Genomic DNA, 22,746 nt, shown 5'->3' with positions numbered 1-22,746 from the left:
AGGAGTAGCGAAGTATTAAACAACCACCAGACGGATTTGTATATGTATTTCTTAATGTTTCTGCTTTGCTTGATCCCTTCTGGGGACAAAAAACCACTTTCTTGCCTGTTCCTTGTGCCTCAATAGCATGGAACAAAGTCTTAAAAAACAGCATCTTACTTCCTAAATTATCCCTGACCTAGATTTCCCTGGTGGAGACCGGATACAGGAAAGTAGTGAAGCCTGTCCCCATGAGAAGTCTGCGCTTTCTTCTGCAGATAACCGGGGACATTGAAGGTGTGTCCTTGCGTTTTTCAACAGGTTTGTCAGGATGCCAGCAGCGATATTTTTCCACAGCTCTGCCAGACAGGAGTAATGGGAAGCTGGGAGATCATAAATGTTATTCCTAGAGCCCTGATGAGAGTTAAACCATAATCTTAAACATCTAGACCAATGTGGTCTAATAGATACGTAGTGAACCACGTATAATTTTTAATAATCCAGTAGCCATATTGAAGACGAAGGAAAAAGGGACGCCTGGATGGCTAAGTTGGTTAAGTGTCTGATTTCAGCTCAGGTCATGATCTCAGGGTCCTGGGATCCAGTCCTACCACTGGCTCTCTGCTCACAGGGGATTGCTTCTCCCTCTCACTCTCTCTCTGTTCTCTCTCTTTCTCAAATAAATAAAATCTTTAAAAAATTAATTAATTTTTTTGAAATTAATTTTAATAATATATTCCACCCAAAATATCTAAAACATCATTTCAACTTGTAATAACAATTATTAATAAGTTATTTTACTATATTGCTGTAAGTCTTAGAAATGCGGTGTATGGGGGCACCTGGGTGGCTCAGTTGGATAAGCCTGGGATTCTCGATGTCCACTGAGGTCATAATCTCCCGTGGTGAGATAGAGCCCAGAATACCCGCTGAAGGTTCCCTCTCCCCCTCTTCCTCTGCACCACTGCCATCCCCCCTCCCTGCACTTGTACGCGCGCTCTCTCTCTTAAAAAAAAAAAAAAAAAGAGAGGAACAAAAAAGAAATGCGTTGTATGGATAACTTAAGAGCACATGCCAATTCCTAAGCTAAATTTTAAGTGCTCAAAGGGAAATGTGGGTCTGTTAATAAAGTTGTTAAACAGAAAAATATTCCACACTGCTTCAATTTTTCATACAAATTAACTAAAACTAAATACAATTTAAATTTCTGGACGTCAAGCATATGAGCCACATTTGAAGTTCAAAAGGCACGGATGGCTACGGGCTACGTACCCCGCAGAGCACGTCTGGATTGCAGACACGTTCACACCTTGCACCAGACCTTGCAGCCTGAGGCAGGCCTCCAAGCTCCAGGAGCGGGGCAACAGCGGGCCCTGCAATTCTGGACATGTTCACCAGGTGGCACTACAGAGAACACCCTCACCGGCTCGAGAGGAGCGCCCAACCCCGGAAGCGAAATCCCAAGGTTGCGCGCAGTTCCTCCGGGTTTCTCCACCTCCGGATACACCCTACATGATCTGGGGTCCAAAAGCGTGCAGCCGGGCAGGATGGGCGGGACAGCAGAGCGGCGGGGTCTGCAGGGCGAGTGAAGGGCTGTGAGCAGGTCCCGGTGGGCCACGCGGAGCCACGCAGGGGCGGTGGGCGCGCAGACCCGGCGTCCGACGGCGCGGACTGCAGAGCCCCCGCCTGCGAGCGCGCCGCCGGGCCACTGCTGCCGCGTCGCCTTCTCCCGCGAGATCGCCAGCGCTGGGCCCGAGCTCCCACTAACGCACCCAGAGCCCGGCCTCCTCTCCAATGTTTCAGAAGTCACGGCCGGCACTGCTGCAGCCTCAGGATGTTGGAGACAAGGTGGAGACGCTTATGGTAAACTGCGGGGAAGGGACACAGGGGTTCCGAAACCGCCGGCTCGTGGAGGGAAATTCGGGAGGTAGCCAAGGCTCAGCGGCTCTCTGGGAGCCTTTTCCGCTCCCTGGGTGTGCGCCGAACAGGTTGGGGACGTGGCGGGAGAGGAATGGATTGGTCAAGGGGATTGAAAAGAGAAGGGCGAGGGAGGAGAGGAGTTGCAGCCCCCTTGGACAGACAGGCGACGGTCTGTCTGCTGCTTTGGCGTCCGGGTGGGGTGGCGGAATTGCTCGGGCCTTGGGAGTGTCGGGGAGTGTGCCAGTGCGACCACAAGCCCCGTGCGAGCGCCACCGGACGTTGCTTTAAGTTGGATGCCTAGAGCGACAGAGGTGGAAGGACGCTCGGGCAGGTATCTGGACCACCGCAAGGCCCGGTAGTAGCCCCAGACCGGAGAAGAGGTGGGTGCCCGAGGGAGGTGAGTCAGGACCGCACTGGGCCCCCCGGGCGGGGAGAGAGGACTGCTTCTAGGTCTCCACCTTCTAGCCTGCGAGGAATGGGGGGGGGAGGGGGAGCCAGTAGGGCCCGAGGCCACGCCCCCGAGTCCGGATTGGCTGCGACGGTCGTGCCGCCGGGTCTCCATTGGTGGAGGCGGAGGCGGGGCTGGGCAGGCGGGTCCCGGAGGGCGGTCTGGCTGAGCGGCTGCCGGTGGGTGGAGGCGGCGAACGCAAGACGTAGATCCCCGAGCGCCGCCAAGCGCCGCGGAGCGCCGCCACTCACGTTCTCTCCGAGGTCCCCCGCGCCAGCATGGGCGGCGCGATGGATCGGGGTGGTTTTTTTAATCCTTCAAAAAGGCAGCGGCTGCGGCTCTGCTTTCCATCTTTGAAAGCGTACTTACCTATTTCTCTTTCTGGGTCCCCCAGCTCTGGCCTGGAGACTTGATTGGATTTAGTTTTCTCAAGGAAATTAAGAATTGTTTATGGAGGGGCCCCTGGGTGGCTCAGTCGTTAAGCGTCTGCCTTTGGCTCAGGTCATGATCCCAGGGTCCGGGGATCCAGGCTCACATCGGTCTCTCTGCTCAGAGGGAAGCCTGCTCCTCCCGCTCCCGCTGCCCCTGCTTGTGTTCCCTCTCTTGCTGTGTCTCTCTCTGTTAAACAAATCTTTAAAAAAAAAAAATTGCTTGTGGAAATTGCTAACTATTTCAGTACTATTTACTGCTTTTGTATACTGTGTATTATTCGGTTGTTTTTGCCCTCCTCCCTCAAAACAAATTGTTACTCGTCTAACTTCGGGCTATTTAGAAAAAAAATCAAACATGCCTACAAAGGATGTTCCCTGTGACAACATCTTAAAACTTCAAAATGAAAAGTGTAAATTCTGTTGTTGTTGTTGTTGTTTTAACGATATTACCTGCTGTGTGTCGGGTTTTCTTTTCTTTCTTTCTTCCTTTCTTTCCTTTTTTAAGTAGTAGAGGTTAGTCTGTCCAGCTGGTATTTATTTAGCATCTACTCTGTGCTCATCGACCAGGAAAATTACAAAATTACAAAAGTTACAGGCTCTAGGCATTTATTCAACAAATATTTATTAAACTAATAATATGTCCAAGCATTGCACTGTGAAAATAAAGACATCAAATAATTCCTGCAATGAGGGAGGGTGAATGTGTTGGAGCATGTGTGTGAAGGACCATAGCCTTAAAACAAATTCCCTGCAATATCTGTGAGAGTGTTGGGGAAGCAGCACAGAGGACTGCACAGAAGCTGTAACTACAGGTCATGTCCACAACTTTACCGGAGTAGGAGCAAAGGTCTGAAGGGAGCCTGGGGAGATTACCCTGTTGTAAGTCTGGCCAATGGCCTCAAACCCTGGGACGCAGGACACATTTTAAGAGTGCTGTGAGATCTTGAGGTGGTGTACATAGATGCCTTACCCAGTGCTGTTCCGGGAGCTCAGGAAGGTGGATTAGTACGGTCGAGGCTGGAGGCTGCCAAGGAGGCTACTGGAACAGATGGGTGTGGGCCGACTCTGGCAGCACTGAGGGGTCATTGGTACGACTGGGTCATGAAGCAGTAGGTACAGTGAGGAGTCTTATGTGTTTCCCAAACTTGCTACTGGAATATCTTGTTGAGTGGGGTAGCAGCAGGAGTGTGAATTATTGACCAGGTTTCCATTTTGGAGTGTGAGTGGGAGCTTTCTGGGGGCCTCTCAGGGAAGGGGGTGCTGGGCTGAACTGGCTGTGGGTGTGGTGCAGTGTGGTGCCCTGCAGTGTGGGTGAGGTGGCCCTGAGGAGCTGTGGCTGGGGGAGATAAGAAGAAAAACATCTGAGGCTAAGGGAAAGGAGCAGACTCAAAAGGAGCCCAAAACCAAGAGGTGGCCAGCTGTTTGAAATGCACCGGACCAGCCAAGTAAGAGAAGGCCTAGGGCAGGAAAGGGGTCCTGGGATGGGCAGGTCCTTAGTAAGCAGAACGGGCAGCTTTAGCTGGATGGCAAGTGGTGGTGGCTGAGGGGTGACTAGCCCAGAAGGAGTGAAGGTGATGTGGCATCAGACTGGAAAGACAGGGGCTTTGAAGCTTGCTGCCAGAAGATGCCAGTGGAAGGATGAGACCAAGAAGCACAGACTCCAGGAGTATGGCTTAGCATATCCCCACTCCCCCTCCCCCCTTGGGGGACTGGGAATGGCATGCTGACAGACTGGCAAGGTAGATACATTTTGCTTGGTTGTATGTGTTGTGTTATCACTTTCGTCTCCCCTAGATACTTTATAAGCCATTTGAACAGAGTTATGACCTCCAGTTTTTATTATGTGAATTTTTTTAGTCTTTCAAGTGGTTCCAGTTCTAATTTGAAACTTGCTCATTTGGTAGAAATGTGGAGTGATCTCTCTTTCCTGTGAAACAAAAAAACCACAAGTTACAAACATTTTAGCTCTGGGTTGGTGGCTGTATGGGTATAACTGGCAACTTCATTTTCAGGGTCTTAGGACAACAGTTGTCTGTGCATTCAAGAATAATAGTGCAAGTGCCATTTAATGGGGAGAGAAGATCTTCTTGGATGACATTTGCCAAGTCTCTTGTTTGGAGAAGAGTGCTTTCATTTCCTGGTTGGATTTTTAAATGTGGCTTTTCACAACCATTCATGATCGAGTGTTTCTGAGGCTAGCCATGAGGCCTCTAGCCTAGTGGGTTCAAGGAGGTACATTTAGGCTTTGCCCTTCTGGGTGGTGCCTCTAGATTAGCCAGGGTGTCCTTCCTGTCCAGGCGACTGTCCTGGTTTAAGGGAGAGCCAGCAGACCCAGGGGTAGGGGGTGGCTGCTGGTCTACCACACATCTGCAATCTGCTTAGGTCCCAGTGAGATGTGTGGGTAGAAGAGAAAGGGAAAGCTTTTAAATTAAGGAAGTTCGTAGGTTTTACAGGAAGTGGTCCTTATTTTACATTGAAACTGAGCTTATGGTTTCACTTCCCATGTCTCCCTCCTGTAAATATCTACAGGTCCTATAACCAAGAGAGCTTGGCAGCCAACAGTTCACACACTAGGTTCAGTTGATTTTGCTTCTGTGAAGATAAGAGATGGCCAAAAACTTTTACCCTCAGGACAGAGAGGGAGGTGTGGTTGGCAGCCTAATTCACAGGTAGACCGAGCTGGATTGCTCATTCTTAGTACTGAGGCCAGAGAGATCCCCTCTAGCCGGGTATTATGTTCTCCATGGCATTCCAGCGCTGTTAATTCCCAGGTTCACTTTAACATTCTCTGAAGTGGGAAGATAATACAGGGCACCAGCAGGTGGTTTTCTAAGCCACCCACATAGAGGAAAAAAATGGTCCCAGTGTGGAGAAAGCTGAGAAAACTTGGCGGCCGCAAAGTTGCTGACTCAGTGTTCTCTTGCCCTGAAGTTACATCCGGTGATCAAGGCTTTCCTGTGTGGCTCCATCAGTGGGACCTGCTCCACCCTCCTTTTCCAACCCCTGGATCTCCTCAAAACGCGCCTGCAGACTCTCCAGCCCTCAGACCATGGGTAAGGCCTGCTGCGTGCCCCCCTCACCATTTCTCTGAGGAATGGTTCCAACAACTCCTCTCAGACACAGGAACATCTCAACTGTTAAGTCAACTTGTGTTGGATGCTTCAGGAGAAACATGGGCCATGCCCAACTTTGATTTGACATTTGTTAATGAAATGGGGTCCTTCCCTGGGGGCACCATCCTGGGATCTGCCTTGGTGACATTTGCATTTTATTGTGCTCGCCTGTAATGTTGTAACTGTGCTGTCTGGTACGAGTAGCGTGGGTGGTTTTCTGGAAATGTATGCATTAAGTGTCTCTTCTGTGCCTGACATTGGGCTCAGCATTGTGGGAAGTATACCAAATGCATGTAACATGGGAGGTCATCCCGTTGCTTGCGGTGTGAATCAACAGATAAACACGTATGTGCCAAATCATGAACATATGGGAACTCAGAGTTATTCCAAGATGTGTTGTAGAGATTCTTGAGTGCTCTTAGGGAAGAAGTCATACCAAGAAGTCTTTGGATGGGAAGTTCTTTTATGAGGACGAGGTCTAAGTGATTTATTTTTTTCTTCCCTGCCTCCATTTTGTCTGCCTTTAGATCTGGTCGTGTTGGGATGCTGGCTCTGCTCTTGAAGGTGGTTCGCACGGAGAGTATTCTGGGCCTTTGGAAAGGGATGTCCCCTGTAAGCTGCCTTTTGGGTCTTCTGTTGCATCCTCTGCTGTCATAGCTATCTCTTTGTCATGCACCTTCCATATTCCCTCTTGGCAGGATAGGTGAGCGCCAGAAGCAGTGGGAGGACTTGTGTGGTCTTCTCCCTGTCACATGATGCCGCTCACTCCTATCGGAGGGCTCGGGGAAACATCTTTTTTTTTTTTAAATTTTTTTATTTTAATAAACATATAATGTATTTTTATCCCCAGGGGTACAGGTCTGTGAATCGCCAGGTTTACACATTTCACAGCACTCATAATAGCCCATACCCTCTCAGGGAAACATCTTTATGCCCGAGATGCAGCTCGTTGGAGCAGTAGCAGGTCTAGAGTAGATGCAGTGAGTGCCCTCAGCGGCCAGCATACCCTTGTCCTTGCCCTTCGGTACAAGCAGGCCACACCTGCGTTTCTTTACCTGCAGGTGAATTTGCTGGGAGTGCCAGGGCACAAATGCCCACCCCAGCCCAGTGGAAGTGATAGTTGATGTTTAAAAACCTCACTCACCCTCCTCAACTGGAGGGCGAACTCTGAGGTGCCTACACCAATTCCCAGAGTTCCCCCCAAAGGGATTACGTTTACCAGGGCAGTAATGCATCAGGCAGCCTGCCCTTCATTGGCTTCCTTCTCTCCTCACTTCTGCATTCTCTTACTGCTGTTCCCTGCATACCTTCAATCCACTACTTGCATGCAAACCTCTGTCTTTTGGGAAACCCAGCTAAGACAGTATCTTACAGTGTCCATCTGGGCTTGCTTTCCTCCCTCTGCCCTGTTGCACAGTCCATTGTGAGGTGTGTCCCTGGCATTGGCATCTACTTTGGCACTCTCTACTCCCTGAAGCAGTACTTCCTGCGAGGCCATCCCCCCACGGCCCTGGAGTCGGTCATCCTGGGAGTGGGCTCTCGCTCGGTTGCAGGGCTCTGCATGTCACCCATCACGGTGGTAAAGACACGTTACGAGGTGAGTCCGACTGCTTTCAGCCTTTGGGGTGGATAAACAGAGGCATTGGGCTTTCATCAAGTAGTCACTGATGTCAGCTCCAGATTTGGAATCTAAAATTGAGGCCGCGTGGGAACCAGGGCCCGTGGTGCCTGGTGTTGCCACGTACCCCGAAGTCAGGTGGGTTCGTTGCTCAAACCCAGGGCCGCTGCGCCAGCCACTGGTCCTGTGCTTCCTTGCAGAGTGGGAAGTACAGCTATGAGAGCATCTATGCAGCCCTGAGGAGCATCTATCGCACTGAGGGGCACCGGGGACTCTTCAGCGGCCTGACGGCAACACTCCTTCGTGACGCACCCTTTTCTGGAATCTACCTGATGTTCTACAACCAGACCAAAAACATCATGACCCATGGTATGGACGAAGGAAGGTGTGGTGGTAGAGGGGAGAGCTATCTCTGAGACCTCATATCCTCGCAGCTTTCTCTGCGATAGGACACTGTTTATTGTTCTTAGCAGAGTTTTAGGAACGGAGCCATGTCTGCCTCACGTCAAGCATGGGGCCAGGTGCTAGGACCCAGTGGTGGTCATGACAGACTTGGCCCCCCACCCGTTTGAATTTATGGTCTATTATGGCAGAGTACTGGTAGTACTGTCATTCTTGAGTGGGGTGGGGGAGGAATAAAGCATGTTTTACAGAAATCCTGCAGTGATACCTGGCAGATTTGCCTGATCTTTAAATTGCTAGGCCCTGCATGAGGGCCTCCTACATCAGGAACTTTGGGGTAAGACCTGGGAGTCTGTATTTCTCAAGAAGCATGTGATCTGATTCTTATCAGAAAAGTTTGGTGAGGTTAATGGGGTTAACGCCCCCCCTTGCCGTGTTCCCAGGTAAAGTGGTTTTGAGCCCTCTGGTGGAGAGCAAGGTGCCCGACCTCAGGCATTCTGGCAGACCCACACTGCTAGGAAGCTCTTGTTGGTCACAACGGGTACATTTGGTATGCTGTGAGCATCCACCCAAGCACGGCCAGCTTCTGATAGAAGCACGTCCTGTGGAATGAACCTGCATTCCATACGGTGTCTCCAGAGAACTTGAGCAAGGAAGTGCAACCCAGGTCGTGTAAAGTGGGAAAACCGGCATGCCCCCATCATGACAATGGTAATCAGTCGAGTTGGGGTGCTTTAGGAGTTCGCTGCTCTGCTGTAGGCACAAGGAGGCGTGACACTGCGGGTCACAGCCTTATGTGGCTCGGAAAGTTAGGGCAATAAGGGAGCTTGGTGTACATTTTTTACTTCTCTTTATGTATAATTGTTTTTTGCAATCCATTTACAATTGCAGAGGTTGAGATTGAGCAAAAGTTAAGATTAAGGTTGCAGGAGTGATGCCCCTTTACCCTTAAATACCTCCATGTGTGTTTCCTAAGAACAAAGATATTCTCATACAACCGACTCTTTTATCTCTAGGCCAAGATGGCAGCTCCACTGAAAACTCATTTTTTCTTTTGTAATTTGCAAGCATCTGTGGGCGCTCTAGCGGCGGGGATACTTTGAATCTGCATAAATCTACATAAAACATTCTGTTCCTTTCACCCCAATGTTTGAGCCTCAGTCTGTGATTCTTGCCCAAATCAATTATGATGGTGATGGTTGTAAAAAAAGGCAAATTTGAATTCCATGACTCCCATCTACATTTAGTTATATCTTTAAATGTTTACTTCTTAACCCACTTTTGAATCTAGACCCTTCTGAATTTACGGAAGAATTCGTGGGCAACTTGGTATTGATATTTATGTGAGAGTCATTTGTAACTAAATGTTGCTTTTGCCCTATTTCAGACCAGTTGGATGCAGTCCTTATTCCTGCTGTAAATTTCAGCTGTGGGATCTTTGCTGGCATTCTGGCCTCCCTGGTGACTCAGCCTGCGGATGTTATCAAAACCCACATGCAGCTCTCCCCAGTGAAATTTCGGTGGATTGGCCAAGCAGTGACACTCATTTTTAAAGTAAGGCTACAGAGTAAATATTGCTTCTTACTGTAGTTAAGGCTTGCTCTCTCTCTCTCTCTAGAATGGACGCTGGTGTCCTTTACATATAAAAATCAGCTGGGGTGCTTTAAAAAGTCCCCACCCCCAGGTCACAACCTGGGCTGCTTCCATCTGAATCTCTGAAGGTGGGTGAAGCCGGGATCAGTAGCTAAGTTCCCCAGCAATTCTGGAGTGTTGCCAAGATTGAGAATCACTGCTAAAAACCTAGGGTTGACTGTGGGTTGTTTTTTGTTTTGTTTTTGGAGGGGGGGGTTTGGTGGTGGGTGGGGGAAACTGACCACCTTAGGACAACCTGTGATACTAGTTAAAGTTGGAAGATTGCTGGACTCCACCCCTGCCCACCTGGTCAGGGAATCTGGGAAGGCTTCGGTCCCTGATGATCAAGGACCTAGGAGGGAACTCAAGTCAGAAAAACATGACGGGGATGCCTGGGTGGCTCAGTCATGGGGTGTCTGCCTTGAGCTCAGGTCATGATCCCAGGGTCCTGGGATTGAGCCCTGCATGGGGCTCCTTGCTTGGCGGGAAGCCTGCTTCTCCCTCTCCCACTCCCCATGCTTGTGTTCCCTCTCTCACTGAGTCTCTCTCTGTCAAATAAATAAATATAATCTTAAAAAAAAATCAAACAAAGAAAGAAAGAAATGACAAGCACATCATTTGGTCTCTAGAAATTTGCTCTAACACAAATGGAGAAAAGGTATTGTTGAAGATAAAAAATACAGTAGACATAAAGTACACTTACTGAAGCACCATTTAAAAGCCACAGAGTTGGTCTTTTGGGAGCATGTACTGTTATCACACACCAGATATTCTTGTTCAAGTTAAGTTTTTATGTTTTTCTGTATGTCTCAGTTTTTCTGTGTAGCAGAGGAAACAATGCGAGCATAGGCATCCTGTATCTGTCTCGCCCTAGATGCAGACAAATATTTGTGAATCCGATCATATTCCTCACCCTGCTTGGGTTGCCGGCTCTCTTATTCTCTATACCTAAGAGCCTAAACTTTGAGAATAATATTCTTCAGTATGTATGAAATGGCAGGAATGATAATGATAGGAATGAATCAGTCCAGATTATGAGGAAGAGGTGTTTCATCTTTAATACTTATGTAGGAACGTCAAGGGTATACAGTGAGTTATGCAAAGATGCTCCCTCCAGACAGACAGATTGCCAAAAAGACATGTTTTTCTCTAGCCTGAAGCCAGGCCCAAGGGCTTGGCATGCAGACCGTGGCCTGGATCTCGCTTGCTAGTTGGGGCTTGGTGCGTATGGGAGCTGCACAAGCTATCCAGCCGTATACAGCCACCCTGTAGAAAGATTTGCAGCTGAGAAATAAATTCTCCTGCATAAAGCAAGCCTAAAAAGAGAAAGTTTAGCAAAAAATTATGCAAGAAAAAAATTTTTGTTGTTAGTTCATCATCTCCTTGGATCTATTATTCATAGTTTTGGCATTATCGATGAAAATCCTAAAACTGAGGCTCACCAATGGGGAGACCCTCAGTCTCACACTAGGTGTGTTCCTCATGTTGCTGCTCTGCTTCCGGAATGCTGATGTTCGTTTTCCTCGTAGGATTATGGGCTCCGTGGCTTCTTCCAAGGCGGCGTCCCGAGGGCCCTCCGCAGAGCTCTGATGGCAGCGATGGCGTGGACCGTGTATGAGGAGATGATGGCCAAGATGGGCCTGAAGTCCTGACGGAGAGGGACTGGGTAAAGACGGGCTATGCTGCCCTCCCTGGCTCTTACCGGGGGCTGCTTCGTCTCACTGTCTTGGAGTAAGATGAAGTCTGATCTGGAAAGCCAGGCAGATGTGTCCCCTTCTGTTACCCAGTTTCAGTAGAGAATAGGTGGGCCTGACTCAAGCCTTCAGAATATCCCAGAAGAGGAGTTACTGACGCCTACAGCACAGCGGGGACTTCAGAGAAGGGCTTGCCCCTCCTGCCAGGTTACTCGAAAAGGCCTTTCTGGAAAGAGCTCTGTCAGGTGGCTCTGCTTCGGCCACCCAACCTACACCAGGCTGCCTGTTTGGATCTGTTCTTGGGCAAGGCATCGCACAGCCAGAGGAGCTGTGGCTGTGAAGAGCTCCAGCAGGGGGGCAGCCTGGTCTGTGGAGAGAGGGGTTCTTGTCATCAGGCTTTCGTCCGTGTCTGAAATGCTGGTGGGATGAGGAAGAAAAGATGTCATTACTTAATTGGTCACTAATCACCTTCTCAGAGGCTCTGAAGAAGTGGGGAGAGTGGCTTCTTAGCCTGAAGGGTCCAAATAATGAATTTTGGTTTTGGCCTCTGCACTGTTTCAATTCTAAATTGTTCTGGCATTTTTCTGCAGCTAATGTTCGCATAAATAAAGTGAAGCACTTTATCATTGGAAATTGTTTGGAAAACCTAAATAGTGTCCTTCCTGTGTTCTAAAATAACCCAGTTGTCTAAGGTGGCTGGCTCTTGACCCATATAAATCCTAAACTCTAAACATTTATTTTATTTTGTTATATATTTATTTATTTTTTTTAAAAGATTTTATTTATTTTTTTGACGGGCAGAGACACAGCGAGAGAGAGAGCACAAGCAGGGGGAGTGGGAGTGGGAGAGGGAGAAGCATGCTGCCTGCTGAGCAGGGAGCAAGATGTTGAGGCTCATCCCAGGACCTTGGGATCATGACCTGAGCTGAGGGCAGACGCTTAATGACTGAGCCACCCAGGTGCCCCTAAACATTTTTTCAAACAGCTTTATTTCACACATTGTACAATTCACTCATTTCAAATAAGCCATTCAGTGATTTTTAGTAACTTACTGGGTGAGGCAGCCATCACTATGAACCACTTTTAGGGCACATTAATCCCCCAAGAAGATCTCAGATTTACAATTAATCCACATTCTGAGTCCCAACACTCAGCGACCATCGATCTGCTTTCTGTCTATAATCTGCCTTTACTTCGCACTTGATATAGTATACAATTTGTAGCCTCTTGCATCTGGCTTCTTTCACTTAGCATAATGTTTCTGAGGTTTCTCCACGTGGCATGTTCAACACTGTCCTTTTTTTTGTTTATGGCCAGATATTACTGTGTGCCCATATGAGATTTTATTTATCCATTCATCAGTTGATGATTATTTGAATGGTTTCCACTCGGGGGCTCTTATGAATAACGCCACTTCGAACATTCACGTGCTGGTGTTTGTGTGGACCTATGTTTTCATTTCTCTTGTGTAAATACATCCCCAGGAGTGGAACTGCCAGATCATGTGGTAACTGTTGAACCATTTGAGAAATGACCAGACTGCGTACCATTCTATATTCCCACACCCACAGTGCAGAAGGGTTCGGGTTTCCCCACATCTTCCTCAACACTTGTTATTGTTTTGTTTATTATACCCACACTCAGGTGTTCCCAGGTGTTTCTGTCAACTTTCAAACTTAGGAAAGAGCCATTACATTATCCAAACAGCAGGAAGGGGGCTTTGGGGCTCCTGGTTAAGAATATGGGCTGTGATCTAGGTGGTTCTAGATGGAAAGCCTGGTTCTCTACTTATTTAGACATAGTTGCAATTGTTCCTGGAAAGTGGGCATACTAATGGTAAGGGTAAAAGGAGCAGATGTTTCTGGCACCCTGGATTAGTCTCCTAGGGCTGCCACAACAAATTCCCACAAATTGGGTAGCTTCTAGCAGAAATGTATTCTCTGTTCTGGAGCCTATGAGTCTGAAATCAAAGTGTCAGCAGGGACGTATGTTCTCTGAAGGCTAAAGGGGAGGTTAGCTCTGGTCTCTCCAGGATTCTGGTGGTTGCTGGCGATTCTTGGCACTCATCATTCCAACCTGGCTCTGTCTCCACAAAGCCACCTGTGTGCCTGTCTCTGTGTCCAAATTTCAAGGACATCAGTAATTGGATTACAGCCCACCCTCCTCTAGAATGTCTTCAACCTGATTACGTCTACAGTCTACAAAGACCCTATTTCCAAATAAGGTCACATTCTTGGGCACTAAGGTGGGGGTTAGGACTCTGAGCATACTCTTTGGGAGCACACATACTAAGTTTAATTGTAAGTTTAAGTTTATACTTTAGGGTTTAGGTTAAAGTGTCCTAATCAAAATAGAGCAGTATGGGAGAGGACAGATAGGATCCTAAGCACAGAATCCCCCTGAGACTTGATGATCTGTGTGCGTGAGGCCCTGTGCCAAGGAAAGGAGATCAGGTAAGACTGGAAATGTGTGCTGGGACGGGAATGGAGGGAAGGCCAGTCACCATGGATGTAGTAGCTGCCTCCGAAGAACTGGGTCCTTGGCAGGTTGGGGCAGAGAGGAGACCCAGAGGTATAGAATTCACTCCAGTTTGCTCACCTTATACTTGACTGGTGAATTTCAGTCACAAGGGTCACGTATTATGCTCATTACGATGTGGTTTTAGAATACAGGTAAGGTTCAGTGGGGTAGGGTCCTGAGCTGATGACCGAGAAAGAATTCTTGAGATGTCTTTGGTGAAAAATGGGGTTATTAAAGCACCGGGGACAGGACCTGTGGGCAGAAAGAGCTGCTGCCCTGGGATATAAGGGGTGGCAGATTATATACTATGGGGTTGGGAGAGGTAAGGAAAAGGGAGGTCTCAAAAGGATTTTCATATATTAAAGTAGACTCACAGCATACTGGAAGCCTTGCCATTGTCATGGTCGTTTTTCCTTCTAACCTGGCATCAACACTGAGATAGCTGGGAGCTCTCTGGTGGAATGTTACATTTTTCCTATTTCAAGTATCTGTCAATGGGCTGCAGGTTATAAGGACATTTAATTTTATCTACATTTACTTCTGGAAGATAAGTTATTGATAGAAATGCTATGTTCTTATAAAATGTTAAGACATTTGTAAACTGAGGGAGACTTGTGTCTTACAGGGTATAAGTTAACTTTGTTTTTCTTTTCCTCAGCTTTAGGGTAGCCAAGAGTGCCTGAGGAATGTCACGTAAATCCCATCTGGGGGAGAGGGAAGTTGTGGGGTGTCAGCTTCTGCTGCTTCCTCAGCTTGCCTTCTGTTCCCTCCTCAATTAGAATGTTCTTTTGGGGCAAAAAAAAAAAAAAAAAAGATTTGGAGAAACAGCTTCATTTCCTCTACACGTGGAGTAAAACTGTAATTTGCCCTTTTTAACCCTGATTCCAAAGGCAAGTGACCCTGGATATCTCCATATCCCAGGCCCCAAGAATTTGTTTTTCCTCTTCTGTAGTCTGTCACAGCTATTAAAGTTTGTGAGTTTCAGCTGGCTGGAAACAGTGCCCAGTGCCTTTTAAAAACTGATTTGTTCTTGGGGCACCTGGGTGCCTCAGTGGGTTAAGCATCTGCCTTCTGCTCGGGTCGTGGCCCCAGGGTCCTGGAATTGGGCCCCGCATCGGGATCTCTGCTCAGCGGTGAGCTGCTTCCCTATCTCTCTCTGCCTACTTATGATCTCTCTCTGTCAAATAAATAAACTCTTAAAAAAAAAAGTTCTAAATTGTTAAAAAAAAAAAAAACAAACTGATTTGTTCTTGGCTGCCTCAGACTTAAAGCAAATTATTTAGAGCAGAGCTTTGTGGAAGGAAACCCTCATCTGACCACTACAGATAAGGCCTGGTAAGGCATGGGCCAGAAAAGGACAGAAGCAAAGCTTTCAAGCTCTTGTTACATTCAGTTTCCAGAAATATATTACAAAATATTTCAGTCACAAAGAGTAGAGCAAATGGTACCTTGGCCCTTTATTCCCATCACCGAGAGGATTATCAGGATCTTGCTCCCCTTTGTCTTCCTACTCTCCCCTTTATCAAGTCTTTAAAAAAGCACATTCCAGGGGCGCCTGGGTGGCTCAGTGGGTTAAAGCCTCTGCCTTCAGCTCAGGTCATGGTCCCAGGGCCCTGGGATCGAGCCCTGGGATCGAGCCCTGGGATCGAGCCCTGGGATCGAGCCCTGGGATCGAGCCCTGGGATCGAGCCCTGCATCTGGCTTTCTGCTTAGCAGGGAGTCTGCTTCTCTTTCTCTCTCTCTGCCTGCCTCTCTGCCTACTTGTGATCTCTGTCAAATAAATAAATAAAATCTTTAAAAAAAAAAAAAGCATATTCCAGACATCACACCATTTTACCCTTCCATATTTCATCTCTGAAAAATAACGAACATTTTTCTTACATAACTACATTATTATCCCACCTGGAAAACGTTAACAAATCTGTTGCATATCATCCAGTACCCAGCCCATATTCACATTTCAAAATGTCTCAAAATGGATTTTTTTAGGGGAGCCTCACTGGCTCCATCTGTGGAGCAAACCCTTTAGGGTTGTGAGTTGGAGCCCCACATTCAGTGTAGATGAAGGGGATACAAAGGCAGAAGGAACTGTAGATAACATTAAGTGTCCTTGGGGCACCTGGGAGGCTCAGTGGGTTAAGCCTCTGCCTTTGGCTCAGGTCATGATCCCAAGGTCCTGGGATCAAGCCCGGAATGGGACTCTCGGCTCGGCAGGGAACCTGCTTCCTACCCACTGCCTACTTGTGATCTCTGTAAAATAAAAAAAATAAAAAATTTAAAAAAAATGTCCTTATAAGCCGCAGCCCATTGACAGGTACTCGAGGCAGGCAGAGTATAAAGTTCCTCCAGGAAGCTCCCACCTCTTGATGTTAATGCCTTGCTAGATGAAAAGCAACCTTAGTTTGACAATAGCAAGGTCTCAGGTTTCCAGTGATTCTTCTTTAGCATATGAAAATCCTTTTGGAACTACCCCGAGCTTGATCTCCCCCAGCCTCAAAGTATGTCATCAGTTGCTGCTCACAATCCTGGGGCAGCAGCAGCCCTAGTACTTTATGTACTTTGTGCCCTTGAGTCCATCCTCATGCTTTAATAAAATCACCTTTTTGCACCAAAGATATCTCAAGAATTCTTTCCTGGCCCTTGACTCTGGACCTCACCAGTATTCCAAAACTACATTATAGAGATTATTTAAAAATAAAATCTTAGAGGTGGCTCAGTTGCTTAAGCCTCTGACCCTTGGTTTGGGCTCAGGTCATGATCTCAGGGCTGTGAGATGAAAACACCATGGGCTCCTGCGCGCAGCCAGGAGTCTGAAGAGTCTCTCCTGCCCCTTCCCCAACCTGTGTGGGCAGACTCACTCTCATATATTTTTAAAAAATTAAATCTTGAAAAGAAAGGAAAACTTTTTTTTTTTTAATTACAGTTGGTGAACTGGAATTAGGATGCAGACAAGGTCCTGAGATTCCTTCACCAGATCTCCCACAGGGTTAAGTAATTTTGAGTTCTTGAGGGCCTCATCAAATCAGAGAACCTAATGGCAGTGACAGCAATGGGCAGTTGCCAAGCTGAGATCTGCTCCCCAAAGCAGTGTCCCTTCCATGCCCCCCAGGCTGAGCACTGTGCATTTCCAACTTCTTGCTGACTTCAAATTCTCAAGTCTCAATTTTTTCACCACTCCATCTCCAAAATAAGCTGGCTGAATGCAGTAGTCTCTAGGTGTTATTTTAGCGTCCAAGGTCTTCCCAGTGGTTCTTCCAAGTGGGAGCCAGTGGATTAAGTAGCTGATAAACACTCTGGATCTAAGACCAGTGGTTCTCAAAGGAGGCTGCACATTGGAATCAACTGAAGAGCTTTAAAAACAGCTGATGTCTGGGTCTGCCACCCGGAAATTCTAATGTAATCAGGCTAGGTTGTGGCTGGGCACGAGTAATTTTTAAAGTCACCCAGGTGACCCTAACGCGCAGCCGTGGAAGAGAGCCACCGAGGAGCCCACCTGACATTTCCTAAACCAGCTCCAAGGGTTAACCCGGAGCTGGCGGGGCGGGGGCGGGGCCTCGAGAGCGGGGCGGGGCGGGAGAGGAAACCCCGCGGGAGAGTCCCGGTCACCGCGGCCAGCGCGCTTGGCTGTTGCGGAAACGCGCGGAAACGCCTCCGTTTTACAAAACAAAGCGGAGAAGCGGGAGGCGTGCGCGGTCTGCGGGGCGCTGACCTCGGCGGTGGGTCCCTCCGGTCCGGGCGTTTCGGCACCCTTGGGTGGCGATGGAGAGAGGCCTGGAGAGCTGCCGGCGCTCGGAGTCCAACGGCCTCTGGGCGCCTCCGATCACCGCGGCCGTGGACCTGCAGAGCCGCGTGCAGGAGACCCTGGACCTGCTGTCCCCGCAGGAGCTGAGCAACTTCCGCATCTTCCTCAAGTCTGTGGACGAGGAGCCGCGCGTGACCCCCTTGAGGCTGGAGCTGGCGGGCAACAGCAAGGAAAGGCTGGCGGGTCTCCTGGTCCAGCACTACTGCGAGCCCGCCTCCGCGTCGCGCGTCCTCATCAAGGTGCTGCAACAGCTACGCCGCGCCGACCTGCTCCGCCGCTGGCAGGGCGCCGGGGCCGCCGACGACCGGGGTGAGCTGGGGGGGCAGGTACCCGGGCTGCGGGCGGGGCCTGGTGAGCCGGGGGTACTAGGGATGGGGGGCCCGGTCCGCGTAAGCGCGGGGTTTGGCACGGCTGCTCCGGGGGTTCCGGCCTCGGCTCGGGGGCGGGGCGCCCGGTTTGACTGGGGTGCAGAGCGAAGAGCGGGCGGGCGCCCTGGGACCCAGTGACGCGCGGCGGGAAGTGGGAGCCGGGGGGCGGGGGCGAGGGGGCAAGCAGCCCCAAGAGTCGCGGTTCCCGAGCGCGGAACCCGAATGACCCGTCGAAGAGCAGCCATCAGGATCTACCAGCACATTTTGGGGTGGACTCAGATTAGATCGACTCAGCAGGCCTGAGATGCTTTGTTAACATGTACCTTCAAGAGATGATGATGTGGGAGGTTCCTAAATGACGCAGCTAGAAGCGCGGTATTGGAATTCCCCTGTCGCATCTCCAGGGGATGTGTGGGGCGGGGGGCTCCTTTTCTTGCACACCATGGGACTGTTTGCCATTAATCCAGGAAGATGTGGTTTATGGTCAAGAAATGCAGTATGTAACAGGTTAAGGGAGGGGCTCCCCCTCTCCAGATTTAATAAACATATGCACACTTAAGTGCGTGTGAGACAGAGAAAGCAGCACTTACATGGGAGCCATCGAAGTCGACACTAAAATATACGGTGGGTGACTGCCGTTAGCGTGCTTACGATCTGACTGAGCTTTGAGGTGTGTTACCGTTGCTGGTGTTGTTTATACTTGTAATGAGCGGATCACAACGGTAGTGGCTCACCGAACACCGCCGTGGCGTGTAGGCAGCCTGCCCGCTCGGAGGAGGCTTGGCTCTCGCTGCTTTTCGTCACCTGTACCAGCCCCATCACACGAGCACTTCAGGTGTTCTCAGCTCTTTAAGGCTTTGAGTCTCTCTTACTGTTGGCAAAGTGGGTTTTTTTTTTCCCCCAGAATCATCCAGACTACACAAGATTATGGCTGTCCATTCTTGAATGTACCCAATAAATATTTGAATTAAATGCTAAGAGATTATGTTAAATTAAAAAAAAAAACAGTTCCCTTTATTATGTCTTGCTCTCCTCTTCAGGAAGTACAAGTGCAGTAACGTCAAGCAATTACACCTTGTCCTTTTTATTGCTTGCCTGTCTTTCTGCCTTTGCACCTAACTGGGTCTAAGGGATGGAGGTCTTTTTTAAGTTTCTAGCCTTGTATGAGTTTGAAAGAGGGTGTGTTCATAATCCAGGGAACCTGTTTTAAAATGAGGTTGAAGTCTGCTGGACCTGAAAGCCTAAGAGACAACAGAATTCCCTGGGAAGAGCTTCCTGTAAGCAGGAATGGCAGTGGATTGATTGAAAAGGGGAAAAAATGTGGAAAAAATAATGCAGTAATGCCCTTTTTCTGTTTTATTCTCTTTCCATGAAAATTCATTCAGAGATTCCAAGAAAGATTCTAAAGAGAAGCTATGATTGTGTGGATGGCGAACTGGTAAATATTTTTGCTCTTACTCCGCACTACACTCTGGTTAGGAATGATGGGACTTAGCCACTTTAGCTGACATTGGAATATTTTTTATGCTGCTCTTGTTGGTTAAAGGAAACTATCTGTATGGTTGTCTCAGGTGGTCAGATCTCACTGCTTTCTGTTATGGTTGTGAAAGATAAACATGAGCCATTTAAAACTGCTGTGCCTGCATTAGCTAAACAAAGTAGGCACTGCTGTTATTTCTGTTTTATAAATCAAGAAAAATGAGGCACTGGAGGGTCGAGGATAACAGGCTGTGTGGCCTTGGATGGATGGCTATTTAAATTGCTGATTGTAGGGTTTGTTTGCTTATTTTATGTAAATTTTCAGCAAATACTAAAGTAGAATAGAAAGACAAATCTCTCAAACTCCAGCCCAATATACTTATGACCTTGCTTCAGCAAATTAGTAATGTAGAGCCAATCTTGTTTTACCTGGTCCCCAGCCCATTATTTTAAAGCAAATCCAGATAACCTATCACGTTCATCTACAGATACCTTAGTATGAATCTCTAAATCTTTAGTATGAGAAAGAGGTTGTTCAAAACAACTGCAGTGCCATTATCCTACCTAAAAACAACTTCCTTAGTGTGTGCAAAGATGCGGTTGGAATTCAGATTTCATTGACTAGGTCCTGTCTTTTGCAGGTGTTTTTTTTTGTTTTGTTGTTTTAAATTTTTATTTATTTTTTAAATTTCTTTCCAGTGTTCCAGAATTCAGATGTGTTGTTTGAATTAGGATGCTGACTCATACAAAGTCAACACAATTATTACAGCCTATTGCTTTGGTGTCTTAAGGCTCTTAACTTAGGATACTTCTCCCTTCTTTAACCTTTTTTCTTATTGTTTACTTATTAAAGAAACCAGGTTGTCTGTAGAATGGCCCCTATTCTGGATTTGGATGACTACAGCCCTGTGTGGTCATTTACTCTACTCCTCTGTCTGCCATGTTTCCTTAAACGGATAGTGATAACTATACATAGGCATTTAAAATTGAGATTGGCCTATTAGTCCTACTGCAAGGAAGATATTTGAAAAAAGGATAAGTCTAGTCACGCCTCCCCCCACCCTCCTTCCATGACTAATAAGACACAATCCCTGTTGCAGCTCTGATCTGAACTGGGAAACCTCACCATTGATCCTAAAAGAAACTCATTATTTCATATCTGTGATGTGTTTGGATTTCTTAGTTTCATTTGGTTTAAATATTTTTGGCTTTCTTGGAAAATAGGACTGTTATGACTTGAGAGGCAAGCGGAAGGCTTTCATGATGTGTGTGGAGAAGAACAGACCTGGGGCTCACCGGGACATCTGTCTAATGGAGGAGTGGCTTGGCCAGTGCCGGTTTGAGCATACACAGTGCATCGATCCTAACAAAATGGTAAAATTAAAAACAAAAATGAAAAAATATAACTTGGATCTTATAATTTTCCTTTATTTTATTTTATTTTTTAAAATTGGGTTTTGGAGGGGCACCTGGGTGGCTTAGTCAGTTAAGCATCTGACTCTTGGTTTCCACTCAGGGTCCTGCGTCTGACTGCATGCTCAGGGGGAGTCTGCTTTAGGATTTCTGTCCCTCTCTCACTGCCCCTCCCTCTGCTCATGTTCTCTCTCTCAAATAAATAAATAAATCTTAAAAAAAATAAAAATATTGGGCTTTAATTCCTGGCAAGAACCAGGACTTGCTGAGCAATCCCATGAATGTCTTCATAAACTTCCTGATGCTTTAGTAATCTTAAGTGTGTGATACCCTGCCTCCACTTCCAGTCAAGCAGAGACCTCTTGGGCTCCAGTCTTGGCCAGGGCTACGCAGTTGAAGAGGGAAGGGGACTCAAGGAGGCACTCTAAGCAAGATGGGCAAGAAGGCCCAAGGACAGGGAGTGAGTCTGGAGTAGGCAAGTTCCAGAGCCTTTGGGAGCAGGAAAGTCCAAGGAAACCCCTTTGAGAGGTCACCAGGAGGCTGGTTTCTTGCCTTCCAGCACTGTGGGTCCTTGCGGGATTCACTTGGAACCTGGAAGATGTGTAGAGAGGGAGTTGATAGCCCTGGGAGGAATTGCATTGTGACCTAACTAGATGATACTGAAAAAATAATGTGGAAGAGCCGTGGTGGGAACTTTTGAACCCTAGCTTAGTCTTGACCTAGACCTAGCCTTTTTTAGGGGTAGTAACATAGGAAAGCCCTTCCTAGATCCCAGGAGTCCCTGCTAATGAATGTCAAGGAACAGCGTAACAGGGGCTTCGGATTCCACATAGATTGCCTGAGTGGGAATCCTGTCCTCCTGGTTCTCTTAAATCTGGTTCTCATGGGGCGGGCCTGATTTGTCCCCCTCATTTGGCCATGTGTAGAGACATTTCTGGTTGTCTCACCTGGAGGGTACTGCTGGCTTCTAGTGGGGGAAGAGCCCCTTCAACAAAGGATTTTCTGGCTCCAAATGTCCATAGTGCCGTAGTTTTCAGCAGCCCTGCCAGAAATTGACTACTCTCCTCTCCCGGAATCAGGGTTGATGAGAGTGACTTGTCTTGGAGGGCTGTGGTGATAATGAATGAGCTCCTGTGTCAAAATGCCCAGAAGAGCAACTGCCCAGTAAGCTTTGATTTTATTACAATGTCAGAGGTAAAAATAGACTCTTTCACTTTCCCCAAGGATTGTACCAGAATCTCTTACATATTGCATGGTTTTGAATCAGATGACAAATAACTGCCAATGTTCCTTTCGTTTATTCTCTTAGGGGGCTCCAGTGGCTGCTTTTCCTGCATCCTGGCAATGTTTAGTTTATTTGTAAATATTAGCAGTTTTACTGGCAAAAGTATTTCATTGTTCTTAGTTTCATTTTCCAGATTATTAATTTGGTTAGACATCTTTTGGCCCTTATTTTCCTTCTATAAATTGTTCTATTTCCTTTGCCTTTTTTCCTACTGGGTCATCTTTTTCCTGCTTTTAGAGTTATTTTCCTGGACTTTATTCATTTACAAAATGTAGTGCAAATACTTTTCTCTTGTCTCTGTTACTTGTCTTTTGATTTTTGTTGTTGTCTTAAGTTGTATAGAAGTCTTTTAAAATTTTTTTGTGAGTAAACTCGTCAATCTTTCTTGGCGACTTTTTGGTTTTGGTGTCTTGATCAAATCCCATGCCTTCCCAACTTAAAAAATGTTTAAATTATTTTTCTGTACTATTTGTATAACTTAAGGTTTCCTTTCTAAGTCTCTGGAATTTTATTTTTTTGGTAAGTGTGTGGTAAGAGGCCTTACCTTATGTCCAGATGGATTGTCAGCTGTTTCAGCATCTACTAAATGATGTGTCCTTCCCCCACATATTTGAAACTCCACCTTTATCGTGAAATAAAGTC

General features: G+C 47.4%; 2 protein-coding genes across 4 annotated transcripts in view; both read left to right on the top strand.

The window, feature by feature from the left end:
- Window positions 1–1,433: 1,433 nt before the first annotated feature.
- On the top strand, window positions 1,434–11,972 carry SLC25A38 (solute carrier family 25 member 38). Of its 2 annotated transcripts, none has more exons than XM_080807126.1 (7): window positions 1,434–1,842; window positions 5,710–5,831; window positions 6,419–6,503; window positions 7,309–7,488; window positions 7,710–7,878; window positions 9,299–9,465; window positions 11,073–11,972. In XM_080807126.1, exons 1-7 carry the CDS (start codon window positions 1,774–1,776, stop codon window positions 11,193–11,195), a joined length of 915 nt encoding a protein of 304 aa, XP_080663252.1. In that variant the 5' UTR covers window positions 1,434–1,773; the 3' UTR covers window positions 11,196–11,972. The 2 variants fall into 2 exon arrangements, with proteins under 2 accessions (XP_080663252.1, XP_080663253.1); XM_080807127.1 differs by having other exon boundaries at window positions 1,448–1,827.
- A 5,341-nt stretch (window positions 11,973–17,313) lies between these two features.
- The window catches only part of LOC308355486 (caspase-14-like), a 31,007-nt gene continuing 25,574 nt past the window's right edge, over window positions 17,314–22,746 (top strand). For both annotated transcript variants that reach the window (XM_080823722.1, XM_080823721.1), the window contains exons 1-3: window positions 17,314–17,868; window positions 19,313–19,365; window positions 20,631–20,780. In XM_080823722.1, the coding sequence (XP_080679848.1) occupies window positions 17,517–17,868; window positions 19,313–19,365; window positions 20,631–20,780 (555 nt within the window). In that variant the 5' untranslated portion in view covers window positions 17,314–17,516. The remainder of the gene's footprint in view (window positions 17,869–19,312; window positions 19,366–20,630; window positions 20,781–22,746) is intronic.

This window comes from Martes martes (genome assembly GCF_963455335.1).
Source record: "Martes martes genome assembly, chromosome: 1".
NCBI lineage: Eukaryota > Metazoa > Chordata > Mammalia > Carnivora > Mustelidae > Martes > Martes martes.
The sequence above is the reverse complement of the archived record's forward strand: the minus strand, read 5'-3'. Positions and strand labels throughout refer to the sequence as shown.

Bases quoted from the DNA above. Each gene is read 5' to 3' on its own strand.
- SLC25A38 (XM_080807126.1), top strand. From the start codon at position 1,774: ATGTTTCAGAAGTCACGGCCGGCACTGCTGCAGCCTCAGGATGTTGGA. The intron at 6,504-7,308 runs GTAAGCTGCCTT...CCTGTTGCACAG, and splicing joins TTTGGAAAGGGATGTCCCCT to TCCATTGTGAGGTGTGTCCC. The intron at 7,489-7,709 runs GTGAGTCCGACT...GCTTCCTTGCAG, and splicing joins TGGTAAAGACACGTTACGAG to AGTGGGAAGTACAGCTATGA.